The 27,945-nt window shown below is 42.9% G+C and overlaps 1 protein-coding gene across 6 annotated transcripts in view; it reads right to left on the bottom strand.

Annotated features, from left to right (window-relative positions):
• The window catches only part of ZNF521 (zinc finger protein 521), a 349,322-nt gene that overhangs the window by 39,312 nt on the left and 282,065 nt on the right, over positions 1-27,945 (bottom strand). For 5 of the 6 annotated variants that reach the window (XM_056854011.1, XM_056854009.1, XM_056854010.1 and 2 more), the window contains 2 exons: positions 15,192-15,257; positions 3,236-3,367 (listed from right to left, as the gene is read on the bottom strand). In XM_056854011.1, the coding sequence (XP_056709989.1) occupies positions 3,236-3,367; positions 15,192-15,257 (198 nt within the window). The remainder of the gene's footprint in view (positions 1-3,235; positions 3,368-15,191; positions 15,258-27,945) is intronic. The other variant, XM_056854008.1, reaches the window with a different exon arrangement.

The raw sequence follows: 27,945 nt of genomic DNA, 5'->3' as shown, positions 1-27,945 counted from the left end.
ACCAAAGTATGATGGTCATTTTAGCTTCTAGGGACAGTTCAGGCTTGATTTGATCTTGAACCCACTTATTTGTCTTTTTGGCAGTCCATGTAGAGCTGCCAACCTCCAGGTAATAGCTAAAGATCTCCTGCTATTACAACTGATCTCCAGCCAATAGAGATCAGTTCACCTGGAGAAAATGGCCACCTTGGCAAATGCTCTATGGCACTGAAGTTCCTCCCCTCCTCAAATCTTGCCCTTCTCAGTCTCCACCCCCAAACCACCCGCCAGTGGCAAAGAGGGACCTGGCAACCCTAAGTCCATGGTATCTATAGAAGTCTCCTCCAATGAGCCACCAGCACAGGACTTTAAGGAGGCAGTTCTTCTTCTTGTTCCTCCAGAAACTGTCCTTGATTCCCCAAAACCCTCTACTGAGGGTTGGGACACTCATGTGGACAAAGTATCATGTGGCAAAGAGCACCGTAAAGAGGGGTGAAATTGGCCCCACCAGTGGAGGAAATTGAGCTTGAAACTTGCTTTACGAGTGGAAGGGGCAGTTCACCTTCCTTGCTACATAGGGTTGCCAACCTCCAGGTACTAGCTGGAGATCTCCTGCTATTACAACTGATCACCAGCCAATAGAGATAAGTTCACCTGGAGAAAATGGCCGCTTTGGCAATTGGAATCTACGGCATTGAAGTCCTGCCCCTCTCCAAACCCCGCCCTCCTCAGGCTCCACCCCCAAATCTCCAGGTATTTTCCAACCCAGAGCTGGCTACCCTACGTTTAAAGCTATCCTGCTGAAATGCATTTTGTTTATAGGTTAGTGGCCCTCACCAGAGGGGTTTTGGCAGTTATAGGGGCTGCTTGGGAAAAGGGAAGGCTAAAATCACCTGCCTTGACAAATACCTTGCACTGATTTGCAGGGTCCAACCCAGTGAGTGTTGAATAGTTGAATATATACACCCATGTGTGAACCAGACTGGTCTGGTTGTGCAAACAAGATCGAGTGGAGGGAGGGTCATAAAAATTGCATCACACTGGAATATGTTACTTGCCTTCATTAAAAATTCAAATATGATGGCTTAGTGGTCATGGGGCAAACATACTCTGAGGTGTGCGGTATTACATACCTGGATATACTGTGACACACAAAAAGCACAGGAACCAGTTACACTCACAGGGCAATAAGAGTATGATTTGGAGTATGATTTTGAAAACATGTATCCTGTTGTCTGAATTCCAATCTTACCATAATAGGCAGCCTTGTACAGATGATACTCATCTTGTTGGAGGTTGTTTTGTTTTGTAAAAAGCAGTTTTGTAAAAAGACAGTTGCAGGATATACTGGGAGTCTATTCCCTTCCTATAGTTGGTGTCAGTCACTGATAGTGCCTCAAAACTTTCACACTGTCCCTTCCTAGCTTCCAAAAAAGCCAGGAATTCCCATGTGATTTTTTTTTTTTAGCTTAATAAATGTCACCAATTCTTCCCAGGGAAAACAAAAGGCCCAAAGCCCAAACTTCTACTTTAGGCAATGCCAAGCCTTGGGTATCTAGGTGGAATTTTTTTACTTTCCCCTCTCTACTGTTGACATTCACACCCCCTGCCACTCATTAATCCACACTTTTGTTACCTTGCTGGTAGAGTACAGTAACATGCTTTGTGTGAGGTTGCTCTTGAAGTCAAGCCAGAAATTGCAATTTGTCCAGAGTGCATTGTTTATTAGGATGATGGTTAGTGTAAGGAACCTGGCAATAAGAATAAATCTTCCTATTTTAGAACAGCTGCATTAGCTGCCAGTTTGTTTCCAAGTTCAAATGAAGGTTATAATCTTTAAAGTTATAATCTTTAAAGCCATGCACGGCTTACAATCTACATATCTAAAGGGCCATCTATTCCCATATGGCTCTGTTATGGTCTGCTGGTTGCTACCTTTAGGTGTCCTCTCACTTCAGTGTGTCTCAATCTACCAGTGCCCAATCCTTTTCAACTGTGGCTTACACCTCCTGTAACACGTTTCCCAGAGAGGACATGGAGTCATCATCCCTAGAACTTTTCAGGAGGTGCTGTAAAGTCATTTTATTTGCTTTTAATGGGGGTTGAGCTGCAGGCTTCGGGGAAGGGGGTTAATGGGAGTTTATCAGGGTTGCCAGTCCTTTGTTGACTACCCTTGGGAATACTGTGGGGGGCTGAGCCTGTGGAGGGCTGATGACATGGACACCATGACATAACTTCTGGGAGAACACCCAGAAGTGATATCACTGAAGCCATGATGCTGTTGGAATTTTCCCCATCTCTATGTTTAAAAATAACAGATTTGGGGAAGTTCCTAGAGCACTGAAGATGCTGTTGTGTCCCTCCCTCCCCATTTTTCTCCTGGTGTTCCAGGAGTGAGCGTGGGGATGGGAACATCAGCACAGGTGGTGTTTTATTGTATCATGTATGCTTTTAATTTAGAATTATACACTGCCTTGCGCTACAAGGGAAAGGTGGGTATACATATTTAATAAATGGATCCTTAGTTTCAGAAGTTATCAGTCACACTATATAAGGAGCTACTGCCTGGGAAACAAAGAACTCTGTGTAGGTTCTTTGGAGGCTTGTTAGCACTTAGGGAGTATGGGGAAGAGAAGATTCTGAAGACGCACGCACCACAAGGTGGAGAAAATACTTATTGTAGGACACACTGCCTACCACCTTTAACTGCTACAAGCCTGCAGGTTTTAATCTTTCCAAGAAAATGTACCCTCCCTCTAGTTTTTAATAAAAGATACTTCAGATTCTTTCCAGAATACCTCTACCACCAAAACATGTTGCAGCTAATAGGGCATATTGAACAAGCAGTATGATGAGAACAAAAGAAAATTACAAAGCATACTTTGGAGAACAAAAACTGTACTAGGTCTTTAAAATATTCTCTCTTACGTGTTTCACATTAATTTAGATGTATAGCAGAGCTCCTAATCTTTGTAAGCATTTTTTATCAGTAGCAAATTTACATATAAAAATCAAAATCAATATTGACACAATGAAAGACATTATTTGAGAGGTATGTTTGAGATTCTGCTCAGGTAGATGGACGCCTGATCGCTCAGCACATTTGACTTTTTAAATAATTCCTAATCAATATCTCTAATAAGCACAAATCTAATAACTGTAAACAAGTTGACCCGAAGTCAACACAGCATAAATGACATCATTGGAGAATGTGCATGAATAAACTAGGGCCGACTGATCCTGTCAATATACTCACCTGTAAAACAGACTGGGCATTTGAAGGTCCCCCCCATTCCTTCAAAGCTGTGTTCTATCAAATGGCACTGAAGCTTGGCTGGAGAATCAAACGTCTGGTTGCAGAGCTTGCATTCATGATTTAGTCCCTCATCTGTTGGAAAAATTGAGGAAAGTTTTACTGTTATTTGTTACGCTTGATACGGCTGTGTCCCATCAAAGTTCTCAGAGCAGTTTACAAAGCATTAGATTAAACACGACAGATACGTGGCGTGGTGAACAGATTTTCAACCAGTCTTAATAAGCATTCCCTCTACCTCCCATAAATCTGCAGGTATTAGAATATTCAAGTTCCAGGAAGAATCATCTCTGTTAATATAAGTAAAAGAGCATCAGATTTTTGTCAATTAAAACCAGTAGGTGTGTCACAATGTCTTTAGCCAGATGTGGAAGATTCTATTCCAGGGTCCATGGCAGATTAATAGTAAGCAGATATACTGCTGGGTCCCTTGTTGCAGCAGCTGTTAGCTTATTCCTCTACAGGAGAGCTGAAAAATTATTGCAAGTTTCTCCAGGCCCCACAAAGTTATGGGGACAAGGAGGAGTGACTGAATACACCTTAGTTAGAGAGGACAGAATTTGTGCTGTGAAATGCATTTCCTGTTCTAGACTTCCTTTCCTATCTCAGACGTACTTCTGTATCATTCTCAATTGCAGCTGTCAAAGCATCAACAGTTTAAAAAAACGTAGTGAAGCTACGTAGGTCCTCGCTATTTGGGTTGGCTTTTTGTAGCTGGGAATACGAACGCATAGCAATGACTGACAGAATTCAGGATTGTCTGGATTCTGTGAGTTATTGTTCATTTTTTTACATGCAGTATTTACTATTTAAGTTTGCATGCTGTTATGAACCTTTGTTTCAAACAACAAAGCCTAGGTATCATTAAAAGCTTGAACTCCTTCTTCCCCACCCACTAATAAACATCCCACTATAGGCTCCAAGGCCTTTTAATTTTTCAGCTACAGGCATTCCTAGCGGCCACCATGCTAATCCTCAAATCTTCCTCCTTCTCAGCTGCAAGGCCTTCGTGCCCTTCCCCCTCCCCCTTCCATCCAGGCCTAGCGTAAGGTTTTCTTCCCAACAGTGTTGCCAGCTCCTTTCTTTCCACCATGGGAACAATGATAGGTTGTCCTACTTAGAAACAGTTGCTAGGTAAGATGCAGCTCCCAGCTCTGTTGTACAGGGTTCAATTCCCTCAGCATATCTTAGAAAAGGTCCTTCTGTATGTCACCAGTGTGTTATACAAATAGTTTGATCTTACAGGTAAATACACTATCCGATTAATATATTTTTTTAAATAAAAAAAACCCTGACTGCACCTGGTGCCCCACTCAAGTGTATCTCAAGTGAAAAGGATTTTTAAAAGCACTCCTCCTTTCCCAAAGCATCTAAATATCACCGTGTGTTCTGCCACTTGATTATAATGACAAAGAATGCGACGAATAGTAGCCACGACTGACAAGAAATGTTCAAAACTGATAGAGATAACAAACTGAACGAAAGCAGACCCTGCATTTGCAGCAATCTGTCTGTCATCACCTGGGCATTCTCCCAAGCCGCAAACAACTAAAACTATAAAAGGTAATTGGATTTGTTTCATTTGGATCTGTCGTCTTTTGGTGTGCAATTGTCTGGATTCTAAATTATCCTCAATGCATAAAAAGCACAGTCCAAAAACCTGCTGCACATTATTGTGTTGGTCCTGCCTCAGCCCCTTGACTGCTAACAAGATATCCTGAGAATACATGGCCTATCAGATGAGAAACAACTCTTCTCTGAAACACGACAGTATCTGGTGAGAGCAGGCGCAATAGCCTTAGCCCTCCTTCTGAATAGGAATCTATTTAAAATCCTCTGTCCAGTTGCAGGTAGCACATACTCTAGGGCAGTGTGGACTTCAGCACCTAATTATGCTTAGGATTTTCTGATGCTGGAAGAACGAGGTGTCACTCTGATCTTACACACCATATCTTGCAGAAAAGCATGGAATTGGTTGCAGCAGTTCATATTCTAGTCCATGATATTGTCAAATGAGGTGAACTAGCTGAATGGGATGCATGCATAAACAAATCCAGGAAAAGCACAACACAGAAATTTAAGAGTTACATGCGCCAAGCGCTAGACATGTTTTAAATGAGTATGCACCACAATAAGGTTGAATGACAATGCAGATGGTTCATAGGAAAAAAAGAGACACAATTAATGTGAAGGCTTCCTACAAAGCCAGTCACATTATATTCTCCCCAATTTTGAATTTACTTGTGACTGTGGATTGTGCCAAACACCTAGTTCATCTAGTAACTGGTTTCTGACAGTGATCAGTACCAGCTGTTCAGAGGAAGGTGGAAATCCCCATAATGGTCATATTATGCACTAAGAAGCCTAAAGGGAGAATTTTTCATGAACATTTGTGTTGATGGGCACTCTCTACGCAAAAAAGGAGGACATCTCTGGATTTTTCATCTGTATTAACTTTTCTAGATTAATGCCTTCAACCTCTGGATATATGTTTTAATATCCTATCTATAAACGCTACATAAACAAGGAAACACAACATTCCTGACTTTGTCACCATGGTTAAGTTTGAAAAAGGAAGGCAGAGAGAGAATATGCAGGTTTGACAAGTTGGATATAGGGTTGGTAAGGAACTCGGGATTGTCCATGGACTTCTGAGGTTTGGCCACCTCCCTATCCTCATCTCCTTCTCATGAATTCCTGTCTCCTTTTTCTTTTCAAACCTCATCACAATTTAGGATTATCTCCGCCACTGTTAATGCTTCAAATCAAAGTTTGTAACCATGATCAGTAGCGAATTTGCAGCTATGATCTGAACTAACCACGATGCAGATGTAACTCTGCATTGTTGCTGGACCTGAAAAAGTAAGGAAGGAAGGCTGCACAAGCTTGTAGGGTGCTTCCAATCTCCATGACCAGGATTAAAAGGTCAGGAACACTACTTCTGGGCTGGGCCTGTGCCCTCGTCTTGTGTGACAAGGACAGCCATAGGTATCTCCAGCCTCTTCACACTGTAAGGCAGTATGGACTGTTTTGTGTCCTACCACTTCTTACGTCGACTAATTAAGAGAGCAAGCCTCAGCAAGTCTACTTGGAACTAAGTCCAAATTTATTCAGTGGGGCTTACTTCTAGGAAAGTGTTTTTAGGACTGCATCCTAAGCCTTTTCCTTTGGGCCATTTATTTGTGTTCCTTCCCACAGATTAAAAGGAACATTATGAGCCAAGACAGCTGCCTTCATATTGCTTTAATGAGAGACGGAGCTTAACTTTCTGTCTTAACTTTGGGCACCTGTAAAGACAATCGACTGCACTCAGGTTCCAGGACAATGTGCAACATTCCTGTGGAGCTGTTGACACACATAAACATTTGTATACACTTCTCTGGACTACTCCCTTTAATCACTACCACATTATGCGTCAGTAAGAGTGGGAAATGGCACCAGCTGTGCTGAACTCTGGCTGACCCAGAAAAGGAAATAGTGGGTGACAATGAGGCACAGGTTGGCTGCAGCCCTTCTGCAATACCCTGAATGTTCAGATACCCTAGTTAGCACTTGGCTTTCAAAAGGTCAATTGTATACACACCTATAGCTCTTCTGCTGGTTTTGCTGTCTATTTCATTTCCTGCTGCTTCTTGTTTTTAAAGGAATGGGAAAAGTGGAATGATGACTGGAAGGAGAGGTATTCAACAGACAGCGGCCTCCCTACCCGCTGAAAACCTTCAGATTTGAAAATTCAGTATGGAAATATTGAACATTGCAACTAAATAAATAGACAGTGAAAAGCTACTTTAGTGGTTTACACTTGGGATAAATATGAAGTGTGGTGTAGTGCCAGAACATCATTTCAAGAGGTCATTCTGCCTCTCTCCTATATCCACTTCAAACCTACAGTCTTTCAGCAAACCTCCTGGAAAAAAAAATCTAAAAGTGCTGAACAGTTTTAAAAAAATTCAATCAGAATAATCTGCTCTTTAGAAAGGTGGTAGATGACAGTAATTGGAAAATACTGTCTGACTCATTTATTAAAGTGAGATTCAGAGTCAATTGATTTAATAACCATTAGAATATTCTATTAAGGATTTAATAGGTTGGCACGATCCTATTTTTTATTAAGAGTTATAGGTGAGGAAAAAGCAATTCTGTGGGATTTCTAAGCAACGGCTTGTATGGATTAAACTAAAAATGCAGCTTGCAAATTAGGTATCCAACATTAGCCACAGGACTGATTCCTGCAACCATTTTTCTCACCACAAAAATGCCGGCTTCTTGAGCAATCACATTCTGGTAGAAATCTGAGGAGAACATTGTTAGCAATGGACTCATTATGTGCCCCGCTGCCAAATTATCAAAAAGCCTTAATTTAGTACTTTTGTCAGATGCATGGAGATGAAATAGCAAGCTGAATAGGAAGCCATTCACAGGAGCCAGTTTCACATGGCAATGGACCAAGGTATTTCCAGAGAGGAAACAACAGCCAGCCACATGAATTTGGTAAGTGCAAGTCTTCAGTCCTCATTCTTTGAAAAGGCGATGCTCTCCCATTTCAGGAACAGCACAGAATATCCAGGCCTGTTTGACATCTACCCAGTGGCAGAATACGTCTAGACCTCACAAGGGGTAGTCTCCTTTGACTTAACATATGCAATGGCCATGAGGTGCTTTCTATGATACAGCATCCCTGATGGCATGGGAAAGAAAAATTCTCCAAAACATTAAAAAAAACACCAATGATGAAAAGAAATATAATTTGGAACACTGTTTTCATTTGATGTTCCTGGGGAAATAGCACAAACTGCTGGGAGAAGAACATGTTATTCCCCAATTTGATGGTTTTAGCGTCTGAATGTTGAATTCTATTAAATTGTAGTTTTACCTATGTTAGCTGCTTTGGAGACCTACAGAACAAAAGTAGGTTAGCGACCGAATTAACTTTATTTTTAAAATTTATACCCCACTTTTCTCCTTGATTGAAAGGGGCTTTTGACATCATTCCACCCCTCCTCCACTCAATCCTCCCAACAGCTACCTTTTGAGGGCAGGGTAGGCTGAGAGACTGTGATAGGCTCAGGGTCTCCTGGCAGGCTTCTATGGTTGAACAAGGGATTCAAACCCGGCCCTCCTAAGTCCTAGTCCTACAAGCTAACTAGCGTGCCACACCAGCCCTCATGAAGGAATGAATAAAACAATGAGAAGGAATATTACAACAAAAATAGGCTACTTAGTTAAATGGGGAAACAATGGTCTACAGAGCACATTTTTCCTATTCAATAAGAAAATAATGCATTAAACTCCTTAGTGCTCTATATATTCAGGAATATGAGTTTAACATTCATGGCAATAAATACTGCACTTCTACATAAACACAACAGTGACGACAACAACAAAGGAAGAGAGAAACCCTGCCCTTATTACTGAAGTATGCTGATGAAGTTCATTGCAATTCTTATTATGATTAAAGTTGAAGAATCAGATCGTCGTGACACATTGCTTGAATTTGTTCCTGCTTTTGCATCTTCTGCAGGGATATCACATTTTGTGAACCCTTAAAAGTACACTGTGGGACAACATGGAACTTGGGAGAAGAACTTGTTCCTGACGTAGTATTACTTGCCATGTAGATTGTCGCTCAAAGAGGCTCCTACTGGACATTTCCTGTGTCACTATTTGCAACCATGTGACAAACTTCTCTCCCCCACACGTGCACCTCATTATCTATTAATTTCTTGTATATAGTAACAGTCAAACAGAAATAAAAAACAAATATTAAATACAAACAAATTACAATTATATGTGCAAACCACAGATTAATTCTTATACAATATTAGTCTAGTAACCGTGCAGTTCCTCATTGTGCAAACTAGTCACTCAGGAAAATACATTTAGTGAAGAAGCACTAAATTGCCTCCCTTATTGCTCTGCCAGTTGTGAACCTTCTGTTGGTGGGTTTTAAACTTAAAAAAAAAAAAATTTCCTTGGCACATCCAGGCACATTTCCCTTTTCTTTGCAAAGGGAAGCAGCCACTGTAACGTGTCTGTCGCACAACACCTGTAGCAAAGTTATCCTCTCCATTCTTTTTGTGTGCATGGGGCACTGTACTACAGTAGCGGGACAAGGTTTGTGTGAGACTCGCAAACAAAGGGAAAAATGCAGTTGAAATATGCTTTGATGGAGTCTGCAGAAAGGTCCCAAGATCTGATTGTCTATTGCCTAGATGGAGGGCTACATCTGTGGTAAACCATGCTGTGGCATAATGCCCTCTTTAACAGTTGTTGGCCAAATTTAGAAGGAGGGAAAAGCCCCTGTTCCTTCCCTGCAACATGGATCTCATATGGTTTGGTGTTCCATGTAATTCTGTAGCTCTTGAAAGTATTCATGGCTGTATCAGGTCAACACTTTTTCCACTCTGTCTGAACAACCTATGCCCTAGACCAATTTCTTCCTTTTCACTTTGTTTCCCCTCATGACAGAGTTAATTTCACAGCACAGATTTATAAGCCAGGGGGTCTAAAGGAGCAGGAACAAAATGCCATGTATGACAAAGCTAACCCCCTTGACTACACAGATTTACACACTGAAATGGAGAATTGGAACCAGTAAGTGACATCTTAGTCTGGAAAGCATACAGCCCTTTATATTCATGCTGCATAGTACTGCGGGTGTAATGTAACTAACCCTGGGTCTGCTGTTGTAGCATTCCCCCCCCTTTCCAGCTCCCCATGGACATTTCATGTTAAACATAATTAATCACTGTAAGATCCAGCAGCAATTCTATGCAGGTTAAACGTCTCTGAAGTAACAGTGTGAATGGTCCCAAGATTTGAAGATTATCCTTCTGTCCTCCCAAACAGATATAGCATTCTAGAATAGTTCTCTTTGACCATCCTAGACATAGGTACCACCTTTTACATCCAGGCCACAGCACAGGATCCACTGAGTTACAGTTACATGACAGGAAGTCATGTGACACCAGACACATGACTAAAAGAGGCGGAAATAGAAATATCACACTACTGGTGTCTTGAGGGGTATACACTTTATGTGCACAAGGAGACCAACTGTTAGGTGGCCAAGCTGGGGAAAGAGAGAGAGGGCAAAGGAGAGCTCCTTGTGGGGAAAGAGGTGTCTTTGAACTTAATGAGGCATCTTCTCCACCTTGCCATCCTGTTGTTCCTCTCAATGTGTCTACAAACAGAGGCAGGAGATGTGGTGCCCTTGCAAACTAGCAGCCAATCCTATTCAAAAAGCAGCAAGAAATATGGTGACCACTATGGCAGCTCTACAGGAGCTTGCAACCCACCCAAGGGTCCTGACTCATCACCTGAAGACCACTAGCCTAGACTGTGCTTATCCAACAAAACAACTTCATAAGGACATAACAAGATAAATGTTGGACAAGGCCAAAAGATTCTGTATCCAACCATGGTTCAACCAATGCTTTTTAGATGCTTATGAACAATGCAGGAAGGCAATAACCGTTCCTTTTTGTTTGTCTTCATTTAATCCCTGAAAAGGATGGCCATTGTTGAATGAATGGAACTGCAAGGTGTGAGGGTCCCATGCAAACAACAACTACTGAGGGGTGTGTGTGTGAAACAGAAGCAAAGCAGTGGCCACTGATATTCCGGGTGAAGTGGTTTCCAGTCAATTATTGATGGCAAAAGGTGAACACTGGCTAGGGTCCTCTCCTTCCACTCGCACAGCAGGGTCCTCTGTTGCAGAACACCTAGTGCCTCTGGATCATAAAGATCAGTGGAGTACTGGCTCTGCAAAGGAGGACTGTGGAAACGGGAAGCATAGGAACCAAGACACAGCCTTTAGTTAGCATTTTTTTCAGACACTTTTGATTATTTTGAAGCCACAGCGGCAAAAAAGAGTAAGACATTTTAATCTTGTTCTAGACACAGTTGTGTTGCGCCTACGACAAATGTAAGCACAAAGGTATCTACTTGAATAGAGGGTAAGATTGTTTTTCTTTTTGGTTTCACCTGGTTAAGGAGCACACATTGATTCTTAAAAGACTTAATACAGAAATTAACATTGCCCGAAGACTTGCAGCATATGCTCATCATTCCTACCTGATTGTAATGGGCCTTCTGTCATTTACAATTTCTCAAGAATTATCACCAAACAACAAGTCAGGGTTATAGCAGTAAGGAAATGGAGACACTAAAATCAAAGATACAGCTGGTATTTGCTGGAGGGAAATGTTTATAAAGAAAGTACTACTGCTAAAATGAAGAATAAAATCTAAATAATGTCAAATACTATCTCGTCTTAGACAAAGGTAGAAACTAAAGAGAAATACTAGAAAACATCTACATCTACGTACCATTCAACACCAATTCCAACATGCAAGGAAAAACACATAGTAAGTGTTTCCATGACCATACTGTAGATGGCACAGTGGATGGCAAGACTGAATGCTGATCCATACAATATTCCCTGCATGCAGAAAGCTAGCATGCCAGGAAGAAAGCTGGACTAGGAGAGCACTCCTATGCAGGTCTACTCAAAATCCAACTCAGGTATATATTTTATGGGAGTTTACTCCCATATGTTCTCAGGATTGCACTGTAGAATAATCAGGGGGCTGTACCAAATGCATGTCAATGATTGCAGGTATGAATACTTCTCAACGTAAACTCACTGCATGCCGAAAGCTAGCTTAATCACTTTAAATTATGCTTCATGTAGTATAAAAAACACAGACGGAGCATTCAAATGAGTAATTTCCTCTTGATTGTCAGAAGTGCATTCTCTGCACATCTGACTCAGCTCTGAATGGGCTGTAAGTACACAAGGATGCATGAACATATGAACTGCCTTACATTGAGTCAGACCATGTGGTCAACCTAGCTCAGTACTATCTACTGCAATTATTAGGAACTCTTTCTCTAACCTGGTACCTGCTATTCTTTAAAAAACAACAACACTGAAGATGCCAGTAATTGAACCGAGGGATTTTCTGCATGAAAAGCATGGGCTCTACCACTGAGCTATGACCCCCTTTCTAAGACATGGCATGCTGGGTCACAATAAAGGTAAATCTAGTCTGGTACTGTGTCCTCTTGACAGTTCGGAAAAGATGCCACAGGGAAGATCACAAGCAGGGACAGCTTCCTCTATTGTTAGCTTCAAGCATCTGGTAGTCAGAAATAGACTGTATCTTAACAAGGAAACTGTGCTTCTAAATGTCATGGGTAGCAGCCACCAATATTTCTTTTCCTTTGTGTATTCATAACCTACCCATCTTTAAAGACATTTATACAAGTGACTATTCTAACATTCCCTGCATTCGTGACGTTCAGGCTGTCAAGGAATCTCAAGAGCTCTGCAAAAATTTAAGTACTACAATATATGTTGGGAACACATCACAAAGTCACATATTGTTTCTATTATGCTCTGTGTCAGATGGAATATTCTAAAAAAATGATTGTGGTTTCCCCCTGCTTAAAAAAGGTGCAATTGTTGTTTGACTAAATTAAGATTTGAACAAACCAAAATATTTCTCACAAATATTGGTAACTTGTTGCATAAATTGACAGTAGCATATATCAGACCCCAGTAAAAAGATGACCCTGGATGACTGCCTAAGGCAGCAATTTGCTGGGGACAACATTTTTGTTTCAGCAGCAGATGGAATGAACCAGCTGCAGAGGGAAACAGAAGATGAGGTAGGGGAGTGAAGTAGGTGACCTTTAGTCCAATCCAACTCCATGGCACAGTTCACTCATAACAAATTATTGTTTGTCATTACAAGAACAAGCCCAGGGAAATCTTGGACTTGCAAACTTTCCCACTCTTCTGTCATTTAGGGCTCTAAAATACAATTACTCCACAGCAAACCACACTTTGTTATTTCATAGTGGCCAAACTGTGGCTTGTTCTCTGTTACTCAAACCAGCCTTCCAAATCATGATTTAATTCTGGTTTGAACCCCTGGTTTAAAGAGCAGATAATTTGTGATTCAGCCGAAATCACAAACTATGATTTATCATGCTAGCTGGAGCATTTACATCCTAAGCAGAGCAACGCCCTCCACTCTAGTCAGAAGGCTTAGAAGAGTGTGACCCTGCTTTTGATTGCACTGTTATTCTCAATTAAGCCCAAGGAGGACCAGCGAAAGAGTTCATGAGCCTAAAGATTCCTCAAGCTTACTTCCATAATTATAAACTCTTGTTTGTCTTTATATATGAATCGTGCTTGGGATTCAGGAAGAAGCAGCTGGGCAGGGCAATATATGGGTAAAGGAACTTGGTTCAACAAACCAGGACCAGATGAAATGCCTCAAGGAACACTAATATCCACATGCTGTTGTAGATTTTAAAGTTCTCAGCTGAAATATCTGGTGTTCAGTTCCTGAGCTGCTAGATCCCTGTGCCTCATGGGTCCAGCCATGTTTCCAACTACTGTCATTTGGGAAAAAGTAACATTCAATTATTTTACAAACAACTAAGTCTGCAATCCTGAAAGGAGGGGGCCAAGGCTCCTTAGGAGCCAGTGTGACCCCGCGCCGCCATAAGTGCCCATTTAATCCGTGATAAGGGGCACTTATGCCATCCCAGATAGAATCCATGCCAGTGTTGGGATGCCACACTGTGGCTCAGACACAGGTGCTGCCTCCTGGCAGCATTCCAGTGGCGCAAGTCCCTGCGTTGGCATCCTGGGAGGCGTTCCCAACCCTTTTTGCCCTGGGAACACCCCTTCCCATAGCGGCATAGCTACGACACCTTCCCCCCCTATTTTTTTATTTTTGACAGAAGTTAAATTTCTTTTCTGTGGCCAGGAAACCTCTGAGGAAGCAGCACGGCAGTGCCACCCCTGGCCACCGTCATTAACACCCCACCCCTAGGAATGGGCTGCATCTCAGTAATAAAAAAAACGGTCCTGCTAACAATTTTGAGCCATCCTGAATATTTTCCTTTAGCGGGTTCTTAAAACATAAAACGGGGGTTATTAAAGTACACCTGTCTTTTATAGAATAGTCCCGTTTAACGTAGAACAGAACCAACGCCTAAAAGTACCAAACGCCAGATCCTCATCTCACTGAAGATAGTGGAACATATCTGGTTACATATCAACCTAGTCCAAATGCTTCCCAGTGGTTGGCTCCAGTGTTGCACCTGTAACAATTGTACTGCTGCATCATGTGGACCCTCTGGATCATGTGGGGAATGCTTATGCAGGAAGCATCCTATATTTTGGGAGATCCATGTGATGCTCAGTTTCAGTCACTGATGAAATGTGGGAGCTGACCACAGGGAGAATTAAACCTACACCACAAACATGAAGTGTGAACCCAGAAATGGCCAGCATAGAATCAGGGCTTGTACTCAAAATTACAGAGGAGTCACATAATGTGCTTGACTATCCTACAAAGGGCTGCTACGTCAGTTTAAATGCCATACTTTAAAATGTCTTGCCAAACGGCCTTGGTTATTGTAGGTTTATGATGCTCGAAACTCTCTGAGATTCTGTATGTTGCTGCAGTTCCCAGGATTCTTTGGGGAGCAAACCATGATCAGCTTTAAGTTTGTGCTGACATACACCTTCAGGTTCCAGCCTTCCATTGTATGATTGTATACATTTCTCTGAAATAAGAGATTTTTTTTTGGTACTGCCTTGCAACATTACATTACATAAAATTAAAATAAAATGAGCAATTAAAATGACATAATACAGGGGAATGTTTCTGAGGCCAGAAGTGCTGTTAAGATAAGTTACATTAATATTATGGAAAATATATTTTAACCAAAATCAAAACTGGGGGATATTTTAAAGTATTGCTTCTCTCATTTTAAAAAAAGCAATTCTGTATTGCTGCATTGAGTGAAAATTTGTATGGTTACTCATGTTTCAAGAGATAGCTTTCTCTGTTGTTTGATGTTAAATACCTACTAGTATTGCCCACCCGTCTGGGACTTCTGGAACTGGTGGAAGTACTGGTATATCTACCATCGAGTTCTACACAAAAAAAACACAAATTGGTAAAATTGAAAAAGGATACTTCATGGACACTTCATGCAGCACAAACTAAATGCTACCTGTTCTAAAGTCAGGACTACAGGGAAAATAATCAGCATCTAACACTATGATGTGTGCAGTGCAAGCCTATCTAGAGTTAAATCCTTCAAAGTCCAATGGGATCAATGGGCTTAGAAGGGTAAAACTCTGCTTAGGACTGCACTGGTAGTCCATTAATACTAATTCCACTCTATAGTGGATCATACACAAATGGTGTACTATGTACCTTCATCCAGCAACTTCTTTGCTCAGTATTCAGAGCAAGCAACTAGTAGTTGTCTGCAGGAAAAACAAATAATAAGGCCAGACCAGGCTACAAAGAACTGCTTTCTACCATGCCACATGGCTATGTTGATATACAGGCATTTGGGGAACACTGTACTTTTCTTCGCTGCCTTTTTCTTCTGTTGTATATTGTGTCTGAGATAGTTTAAATTAGCGGTACTCATTCTGTAACTTTCAGGCGGCATAAGAAACAGGGTGGGATAAACAGAGCAGACTATTGTCTTGTTTTACACATTACATAGAACAATGGGGTTGCTGTCTCTCCTTCCAGGTAATATTAAAAAATGTGTATCTTACGCTCATAGGACAGGTCATATGTAGTGACCACTATGCAACCACTCTTGCCCTATCAGCGAGTATTTCAAACAATGTGTTGTTTAATTATACAACATGTCCTAATCATGGGGCTTTTTAAATCAAGAGTACCCAGCTTGCTGGGGGTAAAGTGTAGATGACTGGGGAAGGCAATGACAAACCACCCCATAAATATAGTCTGCCCAACATCATGATGTGACGTCACCCCATGGGTCAGTAATGACCCGGTGCTTGCACAGGGGACTAACTTTACCTTTTTAAAACATTAAACCTAGCTGTTACAGGAGCCACATTTGAACAAGCAATTCCTTTGAAACTGTGGTGATATTTAAGCAATCCATCACACGTATATGTGGTTGTTTCCCAGAGTAAGATCATTTCTTCCCTGCAGGGTGCTGATGCCAGAGTTAGGGCTTATGGCACTGCCTTCAGTCCATGTGACTTGAGCCGTTCAAAAGTTAGCCCAGCCGTGGAGGAGCAACTCATGGGAAAACGATTCCCCTGTGGTTGGGAAACTTAAAGGGCCCTTGGTGGGAGGATATAGCTATTATGTTCACTGGCTTACCAGCCACAGAGGCAGCAGCAACTATGCCTTCCAAGAAATATCTAACTAGGATCTTCCTGATGACATCAAGTGGCAGTGTGAAACTAGTTTTAAAAAATGGTATTTAAGCAGATATGGCATACTGGGATAATATGCATGTAGGTAAAGTGCATTTTGAAGTGCACGAAGTACATATACAGAAAATCAATTCATCCTGTATTAAAATGGGAAGAAGGGAAAACATACAAGAGATAAAGCTGCCATGTCTCCCTTAGGTTTTTGCTTCAACTTGGGATTTCAAGCTAGACTCTGTTCTGGAAGTAAATTATACAAGTCAGGATTTCAGCTCTATTTCATCAAAGTTACATATTACAAAACAACTATGGCTCTCTAAACAAGCTCCATTTTTATTGTAAGGTTTTATACCTCAATTTCATTGTAATATTCACACTGACCCCTTAAAATAATATTTAAAATTGTAAAACACACACTACTTATTCCAAGGAATTCACAGAATAATCTAATTTGTCCTCATCAAAATACACCAAAGACATTTCTGGAAAGAACCATTGATTTCAAAAGGATTTATTTCTAAGTTGTTTAAGACTCAGGTGTAAATCTGTTGATGGGTAGCCATGACATAAAACAGTTTGTGCAACGTGGACTTAAACTATCACCATTTTATTGACATAAATGAGATTGTTAGTTTAAATCTAATTGCTCCAGAATGACTGATATGTAGATTTTGTTGAGATTGTCTGCTCTCACTGAATTAATTAAACTGGCTGTAAGCATTAATCACCATATATTTATGTTCATGGTTCTGAAAGCAAACATTTTTACCCATACCCATTGCACTGGATTATAAACATGCTGTCTATGGCAGCTAACAAGTGAAAAAAACACAACAGTGTTTGCAAAGATTGCGATTGCCAAGGGAAGAATCTCACAGGACTTTAAAATAAATGGACACAAACTTGTAATTTACATCCATGTCTGAAGGTACTTACTTATAAAACCACCCTTAAGAGAAAACAAGGAGCAGCCTAGATTCACTACCCTGGTTCTGGGGCTGGGAATCTGGCAAACCAATACTCAGAACTGGAGGTAGGAAGAAATGGGATAAATAAACATAGGAAACGCCTGCTGAGTAACAAGAATTTTGGCCATATATAAACTGGGGTCCAGCCCTGGCACTCTCTCAGCCTGGGCCGCCCTCAGAGTTGTCTTGCTGGTGTCTGGACTGGCGAAGTAGGAGCATAAGCTAAATGCATGGCTCTGTGAGCATCACCTACTGAGCAAACGCACAGCACTGACAAGGGAAGACATGATATGATACTTCTATAGCGATGAGTGCTGAAGTCTATTTCAAAGAGTGTGTGCCGACTGAGGGGGTCTGTTAAAGGGTGTTTGGCAAGTCCCTAACTACTAAGGGCAGGAGGGAAACAGTCTTGAACAAGAAAATCAAATTCAAGGCAACTTGGAGGCCGACAAATGCATTAAAAGTAGAAGAAATATTTAGAGAATTCATATTATTTTTAAAAAAATGTTTAGCACATCTACTTTTTAGTTGACAAAAAAAAAAAAATTACTGGGCTCAATCCTCCCAAATGTTCAAATGCGAACTTTATTAGCCTTATCCTAATAAACACGGACTTTACAGTGATACAGTTGCTGTTACATCTGCTTTCTTATGCAACTTCTTAATTCCCACAGCTTTCAGCATGAAATTTCAAATCTGAAACACTAGCATTCATTTTGAATTAGTTACATACCATGTCAGTCTTTTTGTTAAGATAGTGTAGATTTGGGGTAAAATCTATAAAGCTATATAGCCTTTATTTTGATGGGACTTTTGTGGTATTCTTTCACAAGTACCAGTGGAATGAATGATTGAACGAACGAACGGTTCACAGCAGTAGCAAGTGGGGTCTTGCGTGCTTTATGGAAAAAGGAGTATATGTTGACCCAACGCACTCCTTTTGCACATAACCATTCTGTATTTCTTTTCTGTGCTAATATATTTCAGTGCTTTATCGTTGTAACCTGCTGTTCTCTTTAATTGCTTATTGTTATTAATTATATAGTGGTAACGTTGTTGGCTGCTGGAACCATTTGGCTGTAAAAAATGCATTTATTATTATTGCCACTGGAGCTGCAGTAAATTGCCAGGGTTCTGTCTAGAGCTGTATGCGTTAGAATGTTCATCCAATAAAACTTGAACCTGGATCAAACAGAGGTTTTCTTCTGCTTTCCCTTCTTTTCTTTTCTTTTGGATTTCTCTTGTCTTCTGTTTCTTGTTTTGTTTAATTGCAGCCTCACTCAGAATGTACTTCATTACTAGGGATCCCCCAATTATCATATTTTATTTCGGAGAGTCTTTTACATTTGCAGTGTTAATGCTCCTCTGCCCAGTCAGGATTCAGGTATAACTCTGGGGCAGGAGGAGATTCAAAGGACAAAGAACAAAGCCATGCTGGGTTGCCACAGAAGTAAAGGCAGAGTGAGAAACCTTCTCATGCAGCTGGTATCGCAATGGCCCTGACGCCTTTTGCAGCTGTTGCTTCTACTGCTTCAGCTACTAATTTAACATGTACTTTATGCCGAAATGGTATGTGCTGTATTGTATGAAGCACTAGAAATGAAAGAGCCCTTGCGCAGACAGCACAATTCCAAGTAGGGCAGACATGGCAAGAGGGAAGGGAAAAGACAATGCTAACTCCTTGGCAAATTGATTCAGGGGTATTTCATTCCAAAGGTAGGTTGAAATCAGCAGCCAGAAATAACGTTTAGAAGACGATTTCCCAGGATGTAGGCAAGCAAATATATCCAAATCAGCAGAGTAACAATGTGGTATTGCACACTGTGGTTTCCATTAAGGTAAGGCAACAGGGCAGGCAGTACGGGTTTTCTAGCTGCAGCATTACACCAAGTCAACAAAGTTTACATGCTAAACTGTGGAAGCCAAAATAATTGCCATTAAAACATACAGAAGTAGTACTTCCTCGATACCTTTGGACATTATAATATGTGAATGCTATAGTGCTATGTGAATACCAGTCTATGTTCAACACACCAATGCTTTCCACTCACACTGTGACCAGTGGGTAGATCACCGGTAGTGCTGGAGAAAGGAAAAAAAGGTTTTCTTTTTCTCATTAAAAGGCTGGATTGTGCTTGTGGGCCCATCTTCTCCTACCCACCCCTGCCTGAATGAGTACTATATGTCCCAACTACTTATGTCCCTGATACATGAGGAATTCCATGTACAGAACACCTAGCAATTTTTAAAAACGAACCTACCAGGTGCACCAAGGATCCAGTTCAGATCAGAAATGTGGAATGAGGAGAGGGTTTTTTTAAGTCTTCCCTCTCTGCACTGTTTTCCTGATCAAAAACAGTCCTGGGGGGAGTGCTGTTTGCCCTGTTGTGAAAAGTGAAATGACTGCAGGTATCAGATGCATGTCTAATTTCTCAGTGGAGCAAACAGGACTCCTCCAGGGCCATTTCAGACTGGGGAAAATATGTGGGATCCCTTCCCCTTGCGCCACAGTCCTGATCCAAATTGTACCCTCATGATCCATAAATGAGTTTTGAAAAAGCTGGGTGCTCCATATACAGTACTACTGCTGTATTTTGTAGCTAGGTCATAAGGCTGCCATACAATCTTAAGAAAGTCAGGATCAAGTTTCTGTTTCACTTCCTATTCATGCAGAGAGAATGATAAACTGAAATCCTTTCTAGAATATTTCTAGAAACTCTTGAATCTAGAATTTGTTTTTGAAGGATGAAATGACAGAGAAAAGAAACGGGCTATGGTTAAGTACAAAATTTTCAGCGTACTTAATGTAGCTGATGATTCTTTACCTTTGCATAATTTGTATGGTTTTATTTGTTGCTAGTTGCCCTGAGCCTGGTCTTGGCTGGGAATTGAGGGCGGGGTATACATTGAATTAAATAAATAAATAATAACTCTGAGTATATGTACCACTGCAGCCCTATAACCAGGATAAACAACAGCACTGCTATTTTTGTGCTTTTCTACATGCATTTTACCCGACTATGAGTGAAGTCATTCCCATTAAGTGCTTCAACCAAAGAAGAAGCCGAAACATATTGGTTATTATGGGAGTCTTATAATAGTGAGTTCTTTGCCTTAAATTAATATAATTCAATTAGAAATGGCAATTTGTGTTGAACGTGCACTCATATACATCTGCCAATGTAAGAGACCAGGAAAATGGAAAGACAAATGAGGTATCTCTAAACCAAAGGACGTCATTTAAAGAAATCCAATAATCAAAGCAGATTGATCCTACATTCCTTTATGCCAGTTCGGGGGGTGGGGGGGAGAAGAGAGAAAGATGAAATTGTTCACCATTAAATATTTCTGAGGCTATAATGAAGAATTATAAAGATGCCTCAGCTACAATACATATTTAATTTCCCTATGATAAACTTCCATACAAGGTCATTCAAGATGCTATTTTAGAATTTTGAACGTTGTGTTAATCGTTAACTTAGGGAAAGTTTTACTAATCACAGTGGGATAGTGTTGGAACTTGGGGCACACATGACACCGCATGCACCATGATGTCATTTCCAGGGAAAGAGCTGTGTGTGTGTGTGTGTGTGTGTGTGTGTGTGTGTGTGTGTGTGTGTGTGTGGCGGGGGTGGAACTCCCATCATATTGGCAGCCCTGGGAACCAGCCCTATAGTGTGGCCCAGTGAACAGAACACTGGAATTAGAATATTCTTTCAGTCTGTCTATTAAACGGAAAAAGGGGGGACACTAACTCACAGGTTTGTGATGACTACAGAAACATTCCAGTGGCCTTAGGATCCTTCATCCAGCACAAACGGCTCTTCCTCTGGCAGAGGAGCTCCTTGGAGGCTCGTGCCGGACCCGATCTGCCCGGATACAGCCTTCTCATTGGCTGGGCAAGGAAGGGCTCCAGCCAATGGGGGCGGAAGGCGGGAGCTGGGTGGGGGCGTGGCTAGCCTCGGCCCCTCAGTATATAACAGGGGAACGGGCCCGCCCACAGCTCACTCCTTTTTCTTTGTGAAACGGAACGGTTGGTATTGGAGCACAGTGCTGTGGCGTTGCTGAGCGGACAAGCCGAGAGAGAACTTATCGCTAAGGGTGGAGGCGAGTTGGCACGGGAGCGGACAAGCACAGAGAGACGTTTAAATTGAGCAGACAAGCCCAGATAGACAATTCGAGAGAAGGGGGGGCTGGCTGGAGCTTTCTGGGCCGCTAGCCCAGCGCGCCTGAGGCAACAACAGGCGGGACTTTTCACTGCTTATTGTGGAAATTAATGCTTTCTTTGCTGTAAGCATCACTACCCCCCCTTTTTTCTACTTACTCTAAGTAGTTAGAGTGGCTGCCTGGCAATCTTGCAATTAGCCACACGTCTGTCATCGCGCATTTATTTTACCCCCCCCTGTTGATTATTTGGGGGTAGGTTTAACTATCTGCTCCTCCTATTGGAGGCAGTTGAGGGTCACCGCTCCTCCTATTGGAGGCGGATTCAGGCTATATACTATCATACCTGCTGCATTGCAGCCTTGGCATTCAAGCACATACAGCTGCATTTACATTCTGTTTGCTATCTCAGTGATCTGTAATTATCATACCTGCTGCATTGCAGTCTTGGCATTCAAGCATATACAGCTGCATTTACATCCTGCTTGCTATCTTAGTGACCTGTACTTAAATCTGCTGACAGCTTGTTGTTTCTTGTCATACATTATCCCCTATAATTTCTGACTCAGAGTGGTTGTATACAGCTGCATTGTAACATGGCTCCAAAACGCAAGGCTACTTTTGAACAACACGGCTCTATCCCAATGATTAGGGGGAGGGCCGGGGCGACTAGACGCTCTTGGGCCGCATTAGCTTCTACTAGACGCCGTGCTGGTCCTGCTTCAACAAATGAGATGCCGTCTCACACTCAAACCAGACGCATAAGCCCTAGGGCCACTGGTATAGGCACAACCAGAGCTAGCACAGTCCAATCTCCTCGTACTGGGAGCACTACTCGAATGGCCAAAGCCACAAGCCAAATGGCTAGGTCTAAAGCACAAGCTCAATCAAACGCCACAGGCTTACGGGACCTTTCTTATGCTGTTCAACAGCTTTCTAATAAGATAAATGAGTGGAATGCATGTCAAATGGAGGACGATGCTGTGCCTGGCCCCAGTGGCCTCAACACTTATAGGGGTCGCCCAGAAAAGCACACTAGGGGTGGTGGACTCTCCTTCTTCTGACCATTCTAGCTCATCCTCGAGTAGTCCTGAACAGAGACGTCCCAAGAAAGGCGGGAAAGCTGTTAAAAAACGGCGCAGGCGGAGGACAGAGAAATGGAGGCGAACGGTAGACTCGTCTTCTTCCTCTTCCGACGGTGAGTCTTCCACTTCTACCGACTCACTTGATGGGGCAGATGATTATTGGCTTTCAGCTGCGTCTGTGCCTGGTTTACCTCCTTGGGCATTAAGGCGTCTAAGGAAGCAACCAAAACAGCCAAGTCAGGGGGAGGCCAGGGAGACGTGGGAACCTATGTAACTTAACAGGGGTTTCATCCTCCCTCCTGCATTTAAGGATGACGAGGATCCTCCTGGTATTCACCTTCCCAGGAGGTTGAGGGAGGATATTCTCAATGGCTATTATATAGATGTCTTCTCCCTCATAAAGCCTGAGGAGGAAGACGGCCGTAAGTCCAGGCCATCCTCAAAAGATAAGCGGAAAGAAAAAGCGTTTGTTGGGGACAGGTCATTTGATAGATGGATGGCCGGTTTTACTATCTTTGCGAGTGTCATTGCTTCTTCTTACCCTGAAAGGGCATGGCACCTCTTAAATTATCAGAGTAATGTGCTCAAGGCTAGGTCTTCGGCAGGTGATTCTGCTGCCTTAGAGTACGATGAAGCCTTCCGAAAGCAGGCGTCTAAGAATCAGAGGACTCGCTGGGACCTCATCAATAGCAATTTATGGCTACTCAAAATTGGTCCATGTATTATGAAGCCCAGAGTCGATGTCAGCAAAGCCGCATGGCCTATAAAACCTCGTGGGGATCCCGATAGACATTTCTGCTGGGATTATGGGTTTGGTAAATGTCAACGAAAAGCATGCAGATATGACACTCCTGTGAGGTGTGCTTTGGCCCCCACCCTCGTTCCACGTGCCCACATGGCGGCACTTCTGGTCGTCAGCCCTTTCGGGGTGGCAGGTCAGGCCCTTCAGGTAGCAAGAAAGATAGCAGTTCCACCAATACCACCACATCTGCTACCAAGTCTACAGGGTCTGGCCTGCACACCAATTAAACTGGACAATTTAAGAACTATGTTGACTCATTATCCAAATAGGGCTGGAGCTTTATATCTGTAAAAGGGCTTCTCTGTGGGTTTCCGCATTCCATTCTTTAATGCTAGACCACCTATGTTATCGGGCAACCTAAAATCAGTCATAGATATGCCTGACGTAGTAGCTCAAAAAATCAACAAAGAGTTAGACCTGGGCAGAATTGCAGGCCCCTTTAACTTCCTACCTATCCCCAATCTGAGAGTATCTCCTCTGGGAGTAGTGCCCAAAAAGACACCTGGGGAGTTCAGGCTGATACATCACCTGTCCTACCCAAAGGGGTTATCTGTTAACGATGGGATTCCACCTGAGCTGTCAACAGTAAAATATTCCTCATTCGATCATGTGTTGGGTTTGGTAAGATCTTGTGGGCATTCAGCTTTGTTAGCAAAATGCGACATTCAATCAGCTTTTAGGTTGCTTCCAGTACACCCGGAAGATTTTTGTTTACTTGGTTTTAAATTTGGGGGGTCCTTCTACGTAGATAAGGCCATGCCAATGGGCTGCTCTGTAGCATGTGCTGCATTCGAAGCCTTCAGTTCCTTTTCGGAATGGGCAATACGTTGGCGTACAGGGTCGTCCACAGTAACTCATTATTTAGATAATTTTTATTTATCGGACCTCGTGGTGACCCCTTATGTGGCAACCTTTTGACAGCATTTGCCGCTCTGGCTGAGGAATTAGGGGTGCCACTAGCAGCAGAAAAGACAGAGGGACCCTCAACAGTCCTTACATTTCTGGGCATTCAGATCGATACCATCAATGGGACTTCCAGCTTGCCTGAAGAAAAACTCCTGGTTTTAAGGGCTTTGCTATCTTTAGTTGCTAATAAAGCAGAATGCACCTTGAAAGAGTCACAGTCTCTTATCGGCCATCTAAATTTTGCTTGCCGGGTTATCTCCCCGGGCAGGGCTTTCTGTGCTCGTTTTAACCAAGCCACGAGGGGCGTTAGAGCCCCACACCATCGTATCAGGGTCTCCACGGGCATGAAAGAGGATATAAAAACGTGGCTTCATTTTCTTGAGCAATACAATGGCATATCCCTCTGGCAACACAGCCTTGATTTAGGACGGGATCTGCAGGTCCAGTCTGATGCTGCAGGCAGCATCGGTTTTGGGGTTTATTTTAATGGACAATGGTGTGCACAGCGTTGGCCTGTGGGTTGGCTCTTGAGGAAACGTCATTATGACCGGCATCCGGAGCTCAATGCCCCCTGCCACCATTCGGGCATATGATAGAGCTGTGCATCACTTTGAGAGTTTTTTGTCCATTATGGGTCGGGATGGTCTGTGGCCTGTCACAGAAACTTTGGCTCTACGTTACTTAGCCCATTTAAAAGACATTGGTTACGCTGCTAGGACTATCGGAGTTCACATGGCGGCTATTTCTTTCTTTTCAAAAGCACATGGTTTCAATGATCCTTGTGCATCCTTTCGAGCCAGAAAGGCTGTCAAGGGCTGGCAACGCGAGGCACCGTCCATCAGGGACGTCAGGAGGCCAGTCACTTTGGCTATGCTAAAAAGGATTGTACGGCTACTGCCCTCCTTGTGCACTTCTAGCTATGAGGCCACCTTATTTGAGGCGGCATTTTCTTTAGCCTTCTTTGGGGCGTTCCAACTTAGCGAACTTGTGGCTCAATCCCGTCATGATTTGATCAGCAGGGCTTTACTTTTGGGTGACATATGCCTTCACAGCTCAGCACTGACGATCGTCATTCGTCGGTCTAAGACTGATCAGGCGGGAAAAGGGATGAGTGTCCGGCTGCACAAGGCCACCACTGTTCGGCCTTGCCCTGTCAGAGCTTTAAAAAGGTTTCTAGCTATACGGCCACACATAAAAGGATGCTTATTGATACATGCTGATTGCACACCGCTGACCCGCTATCAATTTATCAGTGTTTTTAAGGCTTCGGTCAGCTCCATGGGCTTCCCCACGTCTGATTTTAGTGGCCATTCCTTTCGTATAGGAGCAGCCACACAGGCGGCTGGTGAGGGCATGGCTGTCAGCCAGATACAAGCCATCGGCCGATGGCGTTCTGCATCGTATAAGTCTTATGTCAGGCCTGACCGCGTTTTCTTTTAATTGTGCTCCGAGTTTTAGGACCGTGGCGGACTGTGTGGGTCGTGGAATGGACGTTATGCGGCTGCATCTGGATGGGGACAGCATTTGGGACTGGAGCAAGCAGTCCGGGTGCGATGGTTCAGCCAACGAGGCATGCGTTGGCGTTCGCTGATGCCGGTCCTTCATCACTTGCTTGAAAGGTTTGGAGCTCCTCATGCACTGGTCCTCCAACTGGGTGAGAACGACTTAGTACATACTCGAGGCAAAGACCTTGCTACTGAGATTTGTCGTGATCTTTCGACATTGGCATCGTTATGCCCAGCAACGGTGATCTGCTGGTCGGATCTCCTAGAAAGGAGGTGCTGGAGAGGTGCCCGCAACGTGCAAAGGGTAGACGTGGCAAGGAGGAAAGTCCCAATGCTGTTGGGAGGGCAGTGGTCAGACTAGGCGGAATGATCATACGACAATGGGACATTTCTTTCCGCATAGCGTCACTTTATCGCCGGGATGGCGTGCACCTCACCAGCTGGGGCATGGACCTCTGGCTGCACAATGTTCGGGGAGGCTTAAGGAATTGGCTTCAGCTGTGAAGTGTGGCGGAAGCTGCAAGGGTCCGAGAGTTGAGTTCGGGTCCGAGAGTTGAGTTCGGTTTCCCTGCGGCTGCAGGGGCCCGTGAGTGAGTTCGGTCTCCTTGCAGCTTGTTGCGGTTTAGCATGTGGATGTGTCATTTTGGGGGGGAAGCTCCATAGGAATTGGTCGCTTCCCTGGTTTTGGGAACCCTATCCCAGGGGTTTTGGGAGAGGCTTCAGGGACATGCCCTGGCGGCAGGGCAGGTGTCTGCCTCTTCCCAAGCGGTGGGGGATAACACCCAGTGGCGTTCGTCCTGGTGTCATCCTGGTACTGCCATCCCAGTTGCCCACAGCGGGAGCGCTGTGGGCGGAGGTTACTTCATGGCCGTGGTGGACACGGCCTGGGCACTTGACACATCACGCATGCTGCGCCACAAGGGTCGCAGCTGTTTGCCAATTCCAAGCTGTGGCCAATTTATTCCAAAATCAATCCAATTCCTTACAATTAAATGTTTATAATGTTGTTGTTTAATAAAGTTGTGTTTTAATAAAATGTTAACTTTTAAAATGTTTGAATTTATTGAACAGCGACGTTCCTTTTAATTAACCCTGGGTCAGCAAAGCAAATTTTCTGTTACTGAAACTGTCATCCTGGCTTCTATTTGGGTTTCAGTCCCCAAACAGTGCTGTTTTTGATCTTAAAAACCCGAAATGCTCTGAGGACTAGGAGTAGCTTAAGGACTCTTCCTCCCCTATGAATGCAACTGAATTCTTAGGACATTTTTGGAGTCCCTACTCTATGTGGACCTGCCATCAGAAGTGCAATAGGTGGCCATAAAAAAAGAGCGTTCTTCTTGGCAGGACCAAATTATGAAACACCATCTAATCAAGTTTGTCTTGTCTCTTCATTAGTAGCACTGAGAAGGCAAGCGAAACCTGTGCTGCTCCGGAGATCATATGGACTTTATAGAATTCTAACGATAAAAGCTCGTTTTTTAGGACTTTATGTCCTTTTTTCCTGTCTGGTTCTGTTGTGATGTAACTGATTTTGCTCAGTTATTTTTAGGTATGTACGATTATGCCTCTTTTGTTCCTTTTTTTTTTTTTTTGGGATGATGATGCCACTGTAAGCCTTTTCATTTCACACTGTTTTGCTGCCAGTGTTTTTGATTTAATTTTAACACCAGCTTTTATGTCATTCATACATAACTGATGCAAAAACAGCCACAAAGGGGGGTATCATTATAAAGGGGGGTATCTGGGATTTTTCTCAAGCTGGAAGAATCCATGTTGGAAAATGGGGTTTTTGAACTGGAACAGTGGCTTAGATTCTGCCTAGATTTCCACAGGTGTAACGTTTGTGTAATTTTTGCCAATCCCCCCTCCTGCATTAGTAGGGCTGCCATTCCGCAGCTGGGGGTGGGGGGGATCCTTCAGTGCTAGAGGGGGCTTCCCCACCACCACCCAGTTTGGCAGCATGGGAAAAATGGTGGAAAT

The sequence above is a fragment of the Euleptes europaea genome, chromosome 8 (assembly GCF_029931775.1).
Source record: "Euleptes europaea isolate rEulEur1 chromosome 8, rEulEur1.hap1, whole genome shotgun sequence".
Lineage (NCBI taxonomy): Eukaryota > Metazoa > Chordata > Lepidosauria > Squamata > Sphaerodactylidae > Euleptes > Euleptes europaea.
This window is presented reverse-complemented; position numbering and strand designations above follow the sequence as displayed.